The 16,905-nt window shown below is 54.5% G+C and overlaps 1 protein-coding gene across 1 annotated transcript in view; it reads right to left on the bottom strand.

The window, feature by feature from the left end:
* Positions 1-16,905, bottom strand: part of PIK3R5 (phosphoinositide-3-kinase, regulatory subunit 5) — a 25,553-nt gene that overhangs the window by 7,147 nt on the left and 1,501 nt on the right. The window contains exons 2-9 of the mRNA XM_009334066.1: positions 9,730-9,830; positions 8,195-8,263; positions 7,291-7,429; positions 4,700-4,769; positions 3,043-3,217; positions 2,328-2,481; positions 1,722-1,805; positions 5-524 (exon numbers count right to left, since the gene is read on the bottom strand). Of these exons, the coding sequence (XP_009332341.1) occupies positions 5-524; positions 1,722-1,805; positions 2,328-2,481; positions 3,043-3,217; positions 4,700-4,769; positions 7,291-7,429; positions 8,195-8,263; positions 9,730-9,830 (1,312 nt within the window). The remainder of the gene's footprint in view (positions 1-4; positions 525-1,721; positions 1,806-2,327; positions 2,482-3,042; positions 3,218-4,699; positions 4,770-7,290; positions 7,430-8,194; positions 8,264-9,729; positions 9,831-16,905) is intronic.

Here is a 16,905-nt window from a genome sequence, read left to right as displayed (position 1 = left end):
GCACAGGCTCTCGGCCCGGCGCAGGGACAGTGAGAGCGAGCCTGTGTCCGGGCAGTCCTTCAGGTCTCTCCTCAAGACCAGGTGGCTTTTGCTCTTGAACAGTTTGTAGATCTTGTTGGTCAGCGTGTGTCTATATTTGTGGTGGGTCTTCTCTACCTTCAGCTCTGGCCTCCCCACCATGTCCAGGGAGCTCTCATCACTGTCCTCCGCGTACCCACTGTCCATGCAGTCCTTCAGGCTGGAGACGAACGACTTCAGGGACTTTCTGGAGACCACCGTCAGCTCCGAGATGGAGTCCTTGGAGGTGGTGAAGAGGGACACTCGTGAGGGCTTAGATCCCTCCTCCGACAGTGCCGAGTACACAGAGTCTTTGGAAATGGTGCAGATGGGGGAAAGCAGCGAGTCCCGCTCGGGGGAACAGCCATCAGTTTCCACCTCCTCCTCCTCTTCATCCTCCTCCTCGTTCTCCGAGGCCATGGGCTCGACAACGCTGCACTCTTTGCTGAGGACATCATTGAGGATATCTGGAAGGCAACCGGAGGAAGATCGGGTCTGGTACGGGATCCAGCACAGCCGCTGGAAGTGTGATGACCCCAGACAACGACACTACCACAGCGTGGCCAACGCTCTCTTTGATCCTGCACAGTTTCAAACAAGGAGCTGAAAACCTCCTCCTGAAGGTTTTTAGATTGCCAAAAGACACTCAGATGCGATGGCAAAACAAAACGTGTTTCTCTCCTTGAGGTCACATTCTGTTTGGGTTCTCGAAAGGCAAACACCAGCTGGGGTTTTGCTTCCTTCCTACACAGATTTCACAATGTACCTGTGTCTAATCTGGGTTTAACCAGAGGGCAGGAGGAAAGCAAGGAATTTTGATAATCAAACCCCAAATAGCCCCAAGTGCGGGTGGCCTCCCAGCAAGGCTAGACTTGCTGCAAAGCCCAAGCCAGAGCTCTAGTCCAGCTCATTGGGGCCAGCAGGCAACGAGCACTAAACCTTTACAGGAACAGAAAAGGTCTTCCAGGAATGCGGAAGCCGGAGGGAGCAGCTCAGCAGAAGGGGAAGCCACTGTTTCCCCTGCAAAACTGCTGCGGCCAGGCCGAGAGCACAGCAAAGGCACCCGCTCCTCGGCCATCCCTGCTGTGGGTGGGGGAAGAGCTGTAACGTCCGAGGGGTCTCAACCCCACAAAGCCCCGACATATCGGTGCAGTCAGGCTTTTCCAGCAACAATTATTTCCAGGGCACGAGCAAGGTTTAATCCTTGCAGAGGAGCTTTCTACCAAACAAGGTCTCCATCCTACCAATATCCCCATAGACACGGGTGCGATGAATCTCCGTCCAGCTTAATGCAAGGCACAACTTTGCCCAAGAGAACAAGCCCTGCATGATTTGTCTCCGGCAACACAACGTGTTTTGGGGCCACCAGTGCCTGACGCCCACAGCTCGGATGAGGGCTTTGCTCAGCATCACAGCAGGCATCATGCCCAAGCTGACGCCCATGTCCACTCCCATCCAGGGGACGCTGATGCCCACTGCGTTATCTCTTCCGCCACCACTAACAATTTGTTACCAGCTCTTTCAGGCTCCGGCCACAGTTTGTGCCGCACGCCCGGCTGCACCTGGCAGTGCCGGCGGAGCTGAAATGCTGTTCAGCCACCCCTGCGATGGGGAGCAGAGGGCTGCGGTCTCACCAGGGGGGACGGGGGACCCCCTCCGCTTACCAAAGTTATCCTGATCCCAGCTGTAAGTGTAGCAACGAGCGGCGGGTATGGGGATGGTGTGGAGCTTGCGGGGCTGAGCCTCGCCTAGGAAGAAAGGAGGGAGAGGAGTTAGTTTGCAGGGAACCCTGATACCGCTCCTGACAGCTCTCCTGGATGGTGGGAGATGCCATCCACCCCATGCATGTTTTGGGCAGCCCAGGTCATGCAGAGCACTGATGCTGCTGCCGTTATCCCTGTGAAGGCACATGCAATTGGGACGAGGGGACATTTCACACCTCTAAGAGCCATCAGACATTGCTGCTGCCATCAGTTTCTGGTTTAATGTTTTCACCTCACCCACAAAGGCTGGAGAATTTTTTTTTTGTCGCTGTTTTAATGAAAGATGAGAAACAATTTCTGGCTCATCGCGTGGTTATGAAATAGGACCTGGGTTGGTGATTTTTTTTGTTGGAGTTGTTGTGCTAGGTTGAAACTTTGTGCAAAAGAGGGTTTCACACTTCAAAGGGCTGGCTCCCAGCACCCGCAGTGCAGGGGAGCTCATCACCGCCGCAAGGGCTGAGCCAGTAGAAAACCCTGGAGGAAGAGGGGCATGGGGGAGTTTCTCACCCACGATGGCAGGAAAGGATGCGGCCCCGGCGATGTCCCGCAGCACGGACTGCAGCCGCTCCCGGGCCGGGACAGGGTCGCTGCTGGCAGCTGCAATTTCCTGTGCGTCGGCGGCGCTGGCGTAGATCTCCGAGAGCTCTTCCAGTGTCTTGGACTGGAGGGGAGCAGAGCCAAGACGAGAGCTCGAGGGGGGTCCCTCCGCAGAGGCAACACACAGATCTTTAGGGAAGGTCACTAACTACACCACTGGGCAAATCTCTCTCCCTCCTCTACCTCCCACCCCCTTCAAGTCCCCCCAAAACTTCTGCAAAGAAGAAAAAAAAAAAAAAAAGAAGTGTTTGAACAACCTAAGGGGTTTTCTTCACAAGATTTTGCCCCCTGCCCCAAACACCAAAGCAAAGTGTTTCTCTGGTCAAACACACACTTTTGCTGCATTTCAAATCCAGGGGCTCCTCCTCGCTCCACTTAGGGATGGGGAAAGGAGTAAAAGGCGAGTTACCCCCCCGCCACACTTCACAAAACAGAAGTGTAGACCTCAGGTCTAACCTGAGAAGAGAAGGGAAAGACGCATATTTTTCCTACGCGAAGTGTTATCAAAACTTTCTTTCTTTTGTCAATGAAATATTATTTTCGTCAGGAAATCCACCAGCCAACTGCATGAAACTGCTCCCAACGGCACCGTGGCATCACCGAAGTCGAAGCTCTCTGAGCCTACCTTCAGGAGGTGGTGCAGGCTGTCCAGGTCGCAGCGGGTGCCGAAGTTGGCCTGGTAGAGGTGCTCGAGGAGCACGACGAGCGTGGTGCGCTGCGGGTGCTCGCTGGTGCTCAGCTTCTCGGCGATGGAGAGGAACTCGCTCTGCACCTCGGAGCGGTTGAGCAGCAGCACCGTCCTGGGGACAAGGGGAGGGCGGTTAGTCTGGGCAGCCAGGCTCGGACGCCGGTGGCACATGAAACTCTTGGACAAATTCACGCTAGATGGCAGTGTCCTCTCACATCAGTCACAGCCAGAGGGTCTCGGGGCTGCGCAAGGTGTGCCGGAGCCAGGCTGCAGTGCCAGCCAGGGGCAAGGAGCAGGTAACGGATGAGCATCCTCCATCCTGCCCCTCGGCGCATCCCTGGCACCGTCTCTCCTGCCACATCTGCGATATCACCGGCCCAATAATTGTTCAACCAGCCCCAGACAGGGCTCCAGCCCAGCAGCCAGTTGTCCAAACGACATCCAGCACACGCGAGGAAGCGGGGAGGGTAGAAAGTGAGAGGGGGCCCCAAAACATCTTTCCCCTGCAAGGTGCAGGTCAGACCATCACTTCTGGGCTTTAAGGAGAAGAGCCACATCTTTCAGCTGCATTTTTGCTCTGGACCACAAAATGAACATCCACAGGCTTTGAATTCCCAAACCTGCAGTCCAGAGAGCATGCAGGCACGAGCTTACGTTCATTGACGAGAGCAGTCCACCTCACTGCGCAAAGAAGTCTCCAAATTAAGGAAGTGCTCTGGCATGCTTGGTTCTAGAAAGCTCAGGCAATGGGCACAACCTTTCAATAAGCCCAGGGTTCAGCTTGTGTACAGCTTTGTGCCAGGTTTTCAGGGCTTTTTATGCAAATATAGCCATCGGTGGTTGCACTTGCACCAGTATAAGCGTGTAGAGCTGGGGAGCTGTACTGGGAAAGCAACACAGCAGCACCAGCGCAGCTGGGTGGGATACAGGTGCAGATCCAGAGCTGCACGGCGTGAGTGGACAAGCCAGAACAGCAGGACGCCCCTCCTGCAGGGAGTGGAGGCAGCTGTGCACAAAGGACTGTCCCTGGGGCTGGGGCTGGCACTGCAGCCAGGAAGGGCACACACCGCCTGCGCTTATTTTCCTATTTACAAATGAGGTGCCCTGGCAGGAGGAAAGGTTCAGCCCTCGAATAAGGTGCAAAGTCTCACTACGCTCAGAGCTGCAAGGCTTTCATTAATTGTTGCTCTGGGATGGACTCGCTTCTGTCCCCCCTCGGGCTGGTGGCTCCCAAACACGCAGATCAAAGTGTCTCCTGGCTGTTCTCCAGCCTGTGCCGAGATCAGCAGCTCCCTGCGGAGGAGACTTTGCCTTCCCCGGCTGTTTTCATCCAGATCTGCAGCCCTGCAGTAAGCAGAGCTGCAGGACAACCGACACTGGGAGCCCACAGACCCTGACCCACGGCTGTGGAAACACCACAGCCACCTCCCTTGTCCCTTCCCACAGCTCAGCCCAGCTATCCAGCTCTTATCCCTGGCACCCATCGCTACACCTTTGAGATGCTGGTCACTGCAGCCCCACTGCTGCTCAAGCAGCGTGGGATGGTGAGGACGCTACAGAGAGAGATGCCAGCAGCTTCCATGGCCACACTTACACGGTGGAGCTCTGGTAGTTCTTCACAGGCAGCCCCTGCTCCGTCCTCACCAGCCTCTGGAAGGAGATCCCTGGGGGAGAAAGCAGAGGACAGGAGACATGGCACCACTGCAGACTGCTCTGCTTCAGGAGCACATGGACTTTGCCTCCTAACGTGGTCCTGACCTGGCTGAGCCGCAGCCTGGAGCCGGCATGGAAGCACCAAAAGTCCTTATGGGGACAAGGCACCATGCAAGGGGACCAGCCCAGGAGCAAGGGAGCCTTGGGATGGAAAGGGTGAAAGCCCAAGGGGATGGGAAGGCAACAAGAAGATGGGAAGGGAGAGCTGCTCCATTCGCAAACCCTTGTGCCCCACTGCTGATGCGGGATCCGTTTTGAATTGCAAGGGTGATATTTAGCAGCTTCTGCCACTTGCTTTAGCCCCTGCCGGGCCCTAGATCTAACTTACGGACAGCAGGTCACTGCCACCTTCCCTCCCGCAGAGATGGAGCCCAGCCTGGCGCTAGCAGAAGCAAGGTTGACGTGAGCTGCCCACGTCCCTGGATGCCTCCCTGGGACCATCCCCAGGATGCCATCGGGAACCCCAACCAGGCAATGTCTGATGGACCTGGACTGGGTGGCAATAGCAGAGCCTGTGACACTCCCAAAAGGCAGAAGGACTGGCATGCATCTTGGGAAAGATCTTATGGTGTCAACAAGATCCAGCACCCTTATTACTGCAGGCAGCCACATCTCAACCCCAGCTGCTGCTCAGCAGCCAAGAAGCAGCACCCAGGGGGTCCCAGCACCCACAGGCAGCTCGTGTTGATCCACACAGGCCCCCGATTACTGCAGCATTCACCCCTCTTGCAGAGACATCAGCCACAGTTTGGAGATAAAAGCTATTGCATTCTTGGCAAATATTGACAGCAACTTGTTCTCAGTTAATGTTTACCCTCATCTCAATAAAAAGCTTTTGCTTCAGCCTCGCAGCAGGTCACGGAGGCTGCGCAACAAGCGTGTAAGGTCCTGGCCAGCTTACCAGCAGAGGACATGTTTTCGTTGTTCTGGGCTCCAGTTGTGGGGAGAGGCCACGGTGAGGGGCAGCACTGAGCTCCCCAGCCCCGGCAGGCCAACACCTCCCACACGGCATCTTTTAGCAGGGGTGGGGGAATCTCTCATGCTTGTAGGAGGGGAAAAGCTTTTGGACCGAAGTCCCCAGCTCACACAGCCCCAGGCACGGGTGATGGCGGTGGTGGCACAAGAACAGGATGTAGCAAACCCCACCCCAGCACTGGGGCTTTCCCAGCCGTCTGTAAAACACAGTCCCGACCGGTGTCACAGCAATAAATGACCAGGAAGGATTTGGGGAAGTCCACGGCTGCAGCGGCATGGGACAAGCATCCCCACATGCATGCTGGCCCTGCAGCTCTGAGCTGGAGGCTGGACGCAGCACAACAGCCCAGCCAGACCTTGCCTGGTGGCCATGGCCATTTATGCTGGTGGAGCCTTGAGCTGGGGGTAGATCAGCCAGTCCAGTGCCAAGACTGCAGAGGCTTTTGGGGTTTTTTTAATCTTTTTGTTCCTTTGAAAGCATCTTTCATCCCACCTGCACCTATAAGCTAGAGACCCTGCATTTCACGTCCCCATCAGGACTCTCCAAAGCAGCTGCCTGGTTTGAGGAAGGGGGGAAGCATCCCCAGCCTCAACCACAGCCCATGTACCCACCTGAGGCCTCCCAAGCCCTGCTCAGAGCCGGTCTCACTGCCATGGCCCTGCGCAGGATTAAACAAGGGCTGAAATCTGCTCTGTGTGATAACAGCTCTCCATAAGCCACCAAAAGACAGGGAGATTAGGAGAAATAGCCTTTTAGAAATAATTGGAAGAGCTGCTCCATTGGGAACAACAGGACATCTACGAGGAGCCCTTAATTAAGAGGAGTGCTGCTGCTGCCGATAGATGTGCCCAAAGCCGTATCACAAGGTAGTGTCTCGGCTGTAAAGAAAGAGCCGGGGAGTCCCTCAGCCCTATGGAAATCTCCACGCAAGGGCAGGCTTGAAGGCTCCAGCCACCTTGATGCCAATGAATGGACCCACTGTTATCGCCCCCGTCACACCACTGAGCATCTCAAACTGAGCATCTCAAACAAAGCCCAGGGCTGGGCGGGAGCAGCCAGCACGTGCTTTGCCATGGAAAAGACCCCTCAGACTGAAAGGCAGCCAGGAAATAGTTACGTGTTTTGCTAATCCATGCTGGTCCAGAGCTGAGAGTCCCTGGGATGCTCCCACCACCTTGCACGCAAGGCAGCCACCAAAAACACAACCCCACCACCCCGCCCGCTCCTCCAGAGGAATCTGGTCTCACCCTGTGCTGGACCACCAGGGAAAATCACCCAGAAGAGAGAGGGCAGAGGTCCTTGCCTCCTGGAAAAGCTGAGCTGTGGGATGCACAAGGTAAATGTGGGCACCACGCTCAAGGGATTCATGAAGCAAGTGGGGTACGAGACAGCAACACCAGGAGAGTCTCGGGAACAAACACGAGGTGGTCGCAGCACGGTGTTTTTGGGGAAGCAGCGCCAGCAGCACATGAAAACCCTGCGGTGGGAGCACTTACCGGGGGCCTTGAGCTCGTCGCTGATGAAGGTGAGCAGCTCGCGGAAGATGTCACAATAGGGCACGGGCCAGGTCAGGAAGCTGTGGTATATGCTGGTGGCTTTCACGAGCAGGTCGGAGCCCGGCGGGAAGTGGGGAGCCTGTGGGGGACAGGGAGACACGATTAGAAAGGGAACAAGGACACGGGCCTCGAGCGCTGCATAGAAACTTGAGGATTTAGGCTGCAAGTGGAAGGAGGAGAAATGGATTGGAGCAGAGGTTCCCCCTGTGACACCCCGTCCTCTCCCAAGGAAGGGTCAAAGGATCCCCACTGGGCACATCCGAGAAAGCTTCATCTGCTCTGCACCTTCCCAACCTCCCGGCTGTGGCTCACGTGCCAAAGCCTATATATAAATTTATTTTTAACAACCACAGATCCATACAGATGAATCGCATTACAGCCTGTGCTTTTGCAAGATCTGGCAGCAATGATTTCCTTGGGATAATGATGCATTGTGCTAATAATAATAATAAAAAAAGTATTTCCTGTGAAAGCTCCACTCCTTTTCATTAGCGCTGCCTATATATTTTGCACAAGTATAAAGGGTAATGAAAAAAAATTTGCCTACTCTGCACAGAGATATTGTCTGTCTCCCTTTCTGATTAGCCCATCTTTAAATAAAAAGATTAAAAACACTGAAACTAATTTTTTTTCATCTCTCAGCTTGTGCAACAGTTGTCTGGTCTTGATCCCTGTAGATTCGTACAGGATCTTTTTAGAGATCAAGTGATCAAAGCAGACCGTGATGTTTCAGACGAAAGCCACCCCAATTTCAGTGGCTGTTCCGTGTGGCTCCGTGGGGCCCTGGACCCTGCGCCTCCCCGGGGGCTGAGATCGAGCTACGTGCAGCAGCCTCAGGACTTACATACAGGACCGCATAGTAGAAGAGTAGAGCCAGGGGCGTTACGAGATCATAGTCGCACTTCTCCTGCACCTGTAGGAAACGGCCCGAGGGCAAAAGGATGAGCTGGGCTGCTGGCCATGAGTGTTACCCGAAAGCATCCTTGGAAATAGCGGGAGACTCCCTGACAGTGCAGACGCACGCCCAACCCACACCATCACATCACCGTCCCCAGCAGATTCCCTTGTCTCCATGGGAAAATAACCCCCAAAGCCCCAGTAACCCACACCGATGGGACAGGCAGACCAGCACAGACTGTCACTCTGCCTTTACCCTCGAGAAGCCAGATTTGGCCAAGCTCCCAGCCCTCCGATGCTCCTGATCCTTGCAGAGTTGCCTGAAATTCTATGACAGTGGCTCAAAGCAGGCAGTTTGGAGAGGCAAGCAGGCAGCCCAGCCCCTGCAAGCGGCTTGCAAAGCTCAGCAGCACGGTGCAAACCGTGGATTTTTGTCCCAGGCTCTGCCAGTGAATAGCCAGCAGAATTATTTCACTGAGGGACTTAGTGATGGCTCAAGGATATGCTTGCAGACACTGTCTCCCCTTGTTCACGAGCACAGCACGAAGTGCAATAAACCCTTACGTAAACCCTAATGTAATAAAGTGCTATCTGCAACTACGTAAATTCCAGCCATTAAAAAAAAATATAAATGGATTAAACTGAATCGTGCTAATCTTAACTGGTATCAGCTCCGCAGCCTGGCAGCTAGACAGCCTTTCTTTCCCAAAAAATGAAAGGCAGCATTTACCCCATCACATGAATCCCAGTGCTGAGGATTTAGGAAACACATCACTGTTTCCTGCCACATCAAGGGATTCCTCCGAAGTCTTCCCGGCCACAGCCCGAGTCAACCCTGCTCGACCAACAATGCCTCAAGCTTGTCTGGCACATGATGAGACAACGGCAGGCCGGTACAATTGGCCCCACTGCCATTTCGCTTCCCCGCTGTGCCTGACCCGACTGTCTCCTGCCGGGCTGCTATGTGGTGCAAACCCAGTGTCCCAGCTTCGCTCCTGGCCCTGCAGGAAGCCCGGCAGAGCCGTGGCAACGTTTCCATCAAAAACAACAGGAAACCTTCAATTTGCTCTGATTTGGACTAGCAGCTCTCATTTTGCGCCGGGGGAAGGTCTGGGGAAGGCCGGCTCCATCTGTGCAGCCCTACGACCCGGGCTGCCCTTGCACGGCGCCGAGCAGCGCTTTAGGAAATCAAAACCCTTTTCCCCGTGGATCTGCAGTGCTGCCCGACGAGCAGATATTGGAGCTGAGTTTTTCCCTTGTAGTTCCCATGCGCTGAAAGCCGGTGGGACACACAGGGTTGCTCCCACCAGAGTTTCGGACCTGCCGACCCAGCATCACCCAACCCCAAGCTCCAGTGCTGCAGCAATACCTTACCACAACCCCAAATCACCCACCAAGCTCTGCAAAACTCCATCTTGGGCAAGCCCCGGAGCTGACACCACCTCAAAGCCCACAGCCCTCCCCGGCAGCCCCCCGACTCACCTCTTTGGCCTTGCTGAGGATCTTCTCCACCAGGATGAGGTAGTTGCCGGCGTCTCGGCTCACCAGCTCCTGCAGGCTCCAGCAGTTCAGGCACAGCCCGGCTGCGAGGGAGACAGAGCCGCCGTCACTCACAGCCCCGTTCAAGAAGGTCGCAGGAGGGACGAACAATGGGAAGGGGTCAGGACGAAGGTGTTTGCCGCCTGTGTCAGAGCACGGCAGAGAAAAAAAACCTCGCGCCCTCATTCTGGACAGATCTATTCTTGCCGAGTGGTGCTTATCTCAGCGGCATCGCTTGGTACCCCAGCGCCTTCGTGCTCTCGCTCACACAGCCCAACACACTCAGCTGGGTTGGATGCCTCTCCCCCAGGGAGGCTGGGTAGCTGACATGCCTGCGCTGCCACATGCCCACTGCAGAGGCCAGAGGGATGTGCATGGCATAGGTGGATGCCCACCTTCCGTCTGCCTGAGCACAGAAAACCCACTAGTGCGACCCCTTGCCCTGCCACCCCCAGGCTCAAACGCCCCAGATGCGCTATCCCAACTATAAACTCACTCAAACCCTGCCAAATTCAGCTTCCCGTCGGGCACACATCCAACCCCCTCCAGCTGCACTGCACCTGAGGGAAGGTGCTGCATCCCCCCGACCAGCTTCCCCACGCCCTGGAGATGCACCATCACATCAGCATCGCCGTAGTCAGAGCTTATATCAGCATCGTTGTTAAGCCTGCCCAGCATTTATTCCATCTCTTAGCACCTTCAAATTTTCATTAAGTGTATTAAAACCCCACCAGAAGATTAGCCAGATTGAGAGAGGAGAATTGCCATGCAAAAGGATGGAGGGTCCTTCACCCTGGTTGATTGAAACCCCCCTGGCCTCCATCCCCAGACATCTGCCTCTCGCTGCTGGGACCCGACCAGTGACAATGGCCCAAGGTGTTTCCCGAGGCCGTCGCTTTTCTTTGGCGGTTAGGGCCACCTCCCAGATGGTCTTAGAGGAAATGATCTGCACAAAAGCTGCCGGCCGCCTCCATTCATCCCGGCCCTGCATCCCGGGGGAGGAGGTGGCACTCACCAGCTCAGGCGGACCAGGATCTGCAGACCAAGGAGGGAGTAGCACCGCCACCTCCTCCTCTTCCCCCCCAGGGACCCAGGCACTGCACACAGCCCCGGGGAGAAAAGTTATAGGGAAATTTCAAGCAAACAACCTAACAAATATCTGAGAAGGGTCCATGTTTGCATCTCCCCCATCCCACATTGCCATGGATTTTATCACCGGGAGTGGACACAGTGCAGACATCACACAGCTCAGCCACAGCCCATGGCACGGTTCAGGGGGTGCTGGCACCGGGGCTCTTCCAAGCTCAGTCCAAAAGCAAAACCAAGAGAAAGAGAGCATCTCTCGCTGCAGGGAAGCAGGGCTAACGATCAGAGAGGAAAAATAAATATAAATCCAGCCACTCTTCACTCGCATGGTCTATTAAGCGGCACAGAAACATTGCTGTCACGTTGGAGCTAACAAGGAAGAAACAATGCTGTGAGCTGGCAAGGGGACAGCAGTATTCATCACAAATCTGCAGGTCACGCTATCCATCCCTCAAACATTATTCCCAGCTGCAGAGGCTACAAATTCAAACATACAGACATGTACATGCCATAAAAATACCTTTACACACCTTCTAGGTGTTAAACAGGATGAATTTAAACCAGGGGAGAGGTATGCCGTGGCCCAGCTGGGAGAAGGCCAATGCCAAGACAAGCAAAACTAGTGCTCAGGTTGCAAAAACAGCTTTCACTTGTCCCCCTCCATGGACAAGCATTTGCTCACCAGGACGCACACTATTTCTGTGGCTTTACGCCTAACTTTTAGCTGAACAAAACAGGGCAGGAGCCTTCCCCCATGGGAAAGCCCTCCCGCTGCCATGCAACTTTTCGCTTTCAATGAATCGACATTTTCCAGCAGAGAAACATCCTGCTGGAAAGTTTCCAAGGAGCACAGATGCAATTTTTAATTTGCCTCCGGTACTCCCGGCATCATGCTGGGTTTGCTGACACCCAGAGTGCAACCTTAGATTGTGATATCTTGTCAGCGAGGGCACAGCCACAGTGACCCGGTAATTCAGGGATGCTCCTGTTTTCCTTTGAGCCATTTTCGTAAGTCAGCGCAATGGCACAAAGCCATGGCTCTGCCTGGGAGGGCTCCAGCACATTGCTCAAATAAATCAGTATTGTCCCAGAGCACGGCATCCTCCAGGGAAAGCCTTGTGAGATAGTCAAGAAAGCAACCAGCCCAGCAGAAGTGGTCAGAGCTGCCGGGAGCTTTGCTGACCTCGGCAAGAAGCGGCTGGGCTCACGTGGCGCCTTGAAACAACCCGTCCTGCTTCGGCCGGGAGGATTATTTCACCCGAGAGAGCCCGGCCCCGCTGCAGCTGCCCAGGGCGAAGGCTGGCCGTGCAGGGCAGGATCCACAAAAGCCTGAGCTGAGCTCCGTCGGGGTGGATCGCCAGACGAGGAGAATGCCGCTTCCTGCGCGAGCGTAACCACAAATACAAATAGCCCAGCAAGACGCAGGCTCTTTCCTTCCTCTCACTTCTAGTGAGGGAGGAAGAAATTGCGGCGGCAGTGGCGCGCTGCATTATTCTGTGCTGAATGGGGCAGAGGGAGAGGCGCGGGGCTGCTTCCCCGGGAAGGAGCTGGGGCAAACCCTCTGTGAATGGGCTGGGGGGACAGGCAGGTAGCGGGGACAAGGGCAGGGCTCGAGGGAAGTGTCTTACAAATATAGTTTAGGCCTGACGTCTTCTGACCCGTTTTTGGTCTTCTACAGTAACCGTGAGCTGAAGCACAAGGTTGCAGCCAGGTATATTTGAATATCATCGCTATAAGCAGAATTTCTGTTTAACTTACGGTCATGGCAAGGCACTGGGATTACCCTGGGATTAAGCCAAACGGTGCTGGGAGGCAGCAGGCTGCCAGGGTCTGAGCTCCTAAATTTGGCAAAGCAGCATTAACCAAAGACACACCAAAACAGCTGCGTCCTTGCTAAAAATAGTCTCAAGCACAAAATGCAGCTTGCAAATCCTGGACGCAATAAACAAAGACCACACAGCAAAGCGAAGTGTCCAGCACCGCCAGGCATCAGTCAGGACAGGGGATCTAGACCTGGGTGGGAACTCCCTTCCCTCTGCACACAGTCCAGGTCATGAGCATCCACTTTCCAACCACCGGGAGCAGAGTCAGTCCCTGCAGCCATATCCCCTGTATCCAGACCAGAAAGGTTATTTGGGCATGGAGGGTGATGCTTCTAATGTGCACAGGTCAGGAACAAAAGCTCCAGGTGACGTTAAAAGCAGAAAGGAGCCACCTGCCTGCAAGTGCCCTCTCCATCCCTCTGCAGATGTCCTGCGTCCACAGCTGCGTGCTGTGGTAGCACCCAGGGACTTTTATGAACTGCAGAGCAGCACTTGGTTTATTTCCAGGCCAGGGAGAGGCTGCAGCCAGGTGAGAAACCAACTCCAGAAAGTTTTATTTGCAGCCACTCCTCCGTCTCAGTGCGCCCGAGCAGATGCTCAGCTGCTGGTTTGCTGCGATGGTGAATCATGCCACCACGCCAGGTCAGGACACAAGTCACAAGGACAACTCAGAAGCAGTGTTTTACAAGGGGTCAGAGCAGCACAGAGCACAAAGTCCAAACTGGGTTCGTTCCACTGTGCCAGGTATGCTCAAAACCAGCAGCGCCAGACCACACCGGGCACCCTCCCTGTCCCGGGGTAGACGAGGGTAGGATGCGCACTGAGGGCGCACAGAAAGTTTGAACCAGACTTCCTCCTGGACTTTGCACTTGCTCTTTGATTCCCAAAAAAACATTTCTCACTATGAGATGCAAGGGAGGCCCCGAATCTGCATGGAGCGCGCAGCTCGGGGATGCCCTGGAATGTCCCCCAAGGCAAGCAGAGGGATGCTCCCTGCCATCACTGCAAGCAGGAGCTGCGCTCCCCGTTACCCCCTCTCTATCGAGTTGTGCAAGCACTGGAAAGTCCTGTGTTGGTGGGGAAATGCTTCACCTCACTCACCTAAACCCCTATCACAGCAGGGTTTGCAGAGCTCAGGCAGGTGCCTTTTGGCTGAGGGAAGTGGGAAGTAAAATCCCGCACACAAACTGCTCAACGCCTTAAAGGAGAGCAGTCCACACGGGAGCTGCGGGGTGATCTCCGGCTCTGGAGGTGCCAAGATCAGCTTTTAAAGATGTACCTTGTGCAGGCAGCACAAACCAGAGCTTTACATTCCAGCCCCTAAATCCTATGAATGTGTCACAAGAGGCACCGGAGACCTCCCAGAAGGGCAGCGGGAAGCCCCACAGCTAAAAAAACCTGCTTACATCCACCTTGCCCTCATGCACATCCATCTGGTTTTGCTCCACTAAAACAGCGACCCAGCACTATTTTTTTTTTCCTTTATACATGGAGAATGAGTCAGACTTATCTGCCAGCAACACAGGCAGCCCAGAGCACATCATGGTCCCAGCTGCGGGATGCTGGGGCTGCGACTCGTGGAGCCGCAGCAGAAGTAGGACTAAGCTGTGCTTATCCCAGCATGCTACACAGCACGCTTAGACTGAGCTCAACATGAAATGAAACAGACCCAAAGAAAAAAAAAAATCTCTCTTTGGGAGAGCAAAACCCACAGCAAAGCCTCCGAGTGGGGACCCAGTGCTGGGCAGAAGCTGCACCAAGACCCCTGTGCTGGGAGGGAGCTTGAGCACGGTGCATACTCTCGCTTTGATCACTATCGTCGTCGACGAAGATGCCGGCAGCGTGCCGGGAGCCGGGCGGCAGCGGCCCCGTGGGCGGCCTCGGAAGGATGAGGCTTTGCGATTTCTTTTCTGAGAAGTGCATTGAAGCACCCTCCTCCCAAAGCAGCTCCTTCCTGACCTTGGTGGTTGGCATTTCCCCTCCACCGCTCTTTATAGGGGGCAACTGTCAAGTCGGAAAAAAAAAAAAAAAAAAAAGGCAAGCAGAAATACCGCATGCCCAAGCTGCCATCGCCCACGGCACTCGGGCTGGGCATCGGCTCCTGGTGCTGTCAGAAGCGACACGGTTGGAGGGGTGAAAAGCAGCAGCTCCTTCCTGACCTTGGTGGTTGGCATTTCCCCTCCACCGCTCTTTATAGGGGGCAACTGTCAAGTCGGAAAAAAAAAAAAAAAAAAAAGGCAAGCAGAAATACCGCATGCCCAAGCTGCCATCGCCCACGGCACTCGGGCTGGGCATCGGCTCCTGGTGCTGTCAGAAGCGACACGGTTGGAGGGGTGAAAAGCAGACATCTCCATTTCCTCCCGCCCCCAGACCTGCTCCCACCACTTCCACTACGCCCTCATCAAATAAGGTGGTTTTCTCCAAGGGACTACCCAGAGGAAGGGCCGACTCGCAGCAGGTCGTAAGCAGGGGTTTGGAGGTGCCCGAAGCACAGGGGACAGCAGAGCCCCGCAGTCACAGCATCCTCTTGGGATGCATCCTGCACCACACCTGCCGTACAACCTGCAAAGCAGCTGCTGGGAGCTCCCCGAGCAGGGCACAGAGGCACCTCCCAGGGCTGGAGCCGCCCCGGCGCTTCCACCCAGCCTGGGCAGTGGTTTCAGCAAGAAAACCCACCACAAGGCTGGAGAAATCCGTCCAAAGGTTAAAATTTGCAAGGTTTACTAACCAGCGCACCTTAACTCTGCACTTAGAGCTGGAAGTATTTCAGACACTGCATTTCGCTACTTGGTGACTAAGCTGGAGGATCCCCACACCAGACTTCTGTTCATTCCCCATGAGGGTATTTAGATGACCGCAATCGAGCAGGATCTTAAGCTTCCCTTTGTTAGAGCTGAGCAGACTGAACACCCTGGGTATCACGCAAGACATATCATTGAAGACTCCTCTCCTTCTCTGGCTCACCAGTGGCCTTCATCCATCCTCCCTCACCAGCACCCTTCATCCTCTCTGACTCGCGTGCAGCCCCATGGCAGAGACACAACAGCTCCTTTCCATCCCCGGACCTTTTGGGCGGTGGGCTGGCCTACAGCCTCCCCAGCAGCTCCCCATCCGCCGCGATCCTCCAGCCCTTCTCACACCTCTGACTCCCCAGTACAGCATCCCCGGCACCGCCAGCAGCCAGACCCAAGCCCAGCACCCTCCTTCACCAAAGGCTCCACGTTTCACTGCTCACCAGCAAGAAATAAAATATTTTTCTTCCTTTAGCATGCTCTGATTTGACTACCGTCTCTATCCAGCAACACGGAGGAAGCTCTCTGAAGAGGGTCTCCACGAGGAAAAGGAGGTTGTCTTTCCTAGCACTTTTCTAACAGGGCTTTTTGTGAGTCAGAGACAATTAATTTTAATTTGGTTCCTCCAATAAACGCTGCAGTTCAGGGAATATTTTCTATTTAGACCCCAGAGCCAACCACGGGCTCATCCAGGGTATAAATTTGTGATGGCCAAAGCACTCACACTTCTCCTCTTTGCTGACTTCACAGAAAAAAGCTGAGATGTGGTGCGTGTTATTTTGGTGTACGGAAATGGTAAAAAGGAGGGGAAAGCAAATAAATTGGGAAATAGAAGTGATATAAGAAGTTAAAAACGAGAAAGGAGAAGGCTACTGCACAGTTAAGAACAAGATGGAGGGATTCATTGACTATATGAGGAACAGAGCCCTGCCATAAACAACAGCCTGGATCTGACACAGGACAGCAATAATTAAGCTGTTGCTTGTAACATGGGGAAGGCAGAAGAATGTGAAAACATTTTTGCTCTGTTTTTGGAAAGAAATAGGATACACTGTTGAGGAGCGTAGGTATATCTGTGCATTATGCTCTGTGTTCCCTAAAGCATGTATGTTACTGCAATAACGAAATACTTCCTACTCCAACTGCAAGGGGGTAGGATGTGAAACAGCAGCTCTTCAAAGCAAACACCTTAAAAGTCAGCAGGGCTGGACAGCCCACACAGAAGAGCACTAAAGGCATTGGCCAAGACGCGCTGCCCCAGGGGCTGTCCAGAAGCGGTACCCCAGGGCCGAGGCACAGCAGAGCTATTAACATCACATCCACCGACGACTGCGGAAACGGGGTTCACCGGTCACGCTGAAGATTTTCGGCAACAGCACAAGTGCTGTTGATGAAAGGGAACTTTCTGATGTGTAAAC

The sequence above is a fragment of the Pygoscelis adeliae genome, unplaced genomic scaffold, assembly GCF_000699105.1.
Source record: "Pygoscelis adeliae isolate BGI_AS28 unplaced genomic scaffold, ASM69910v1 Scaffold11, whole genome shotgun sequence".
NCBI classification, from domain to species: Eukaryota; Metazoa; Chordata; class Aves; order Sphenisciformes; family Spheniscidae; genus Pygoscelis; species Pygoscelis adeliae.
Note: the sequence above shows the minus strand (reverse complement) of the source record. Positions and strands in the feature narration are given on the sequence as shown.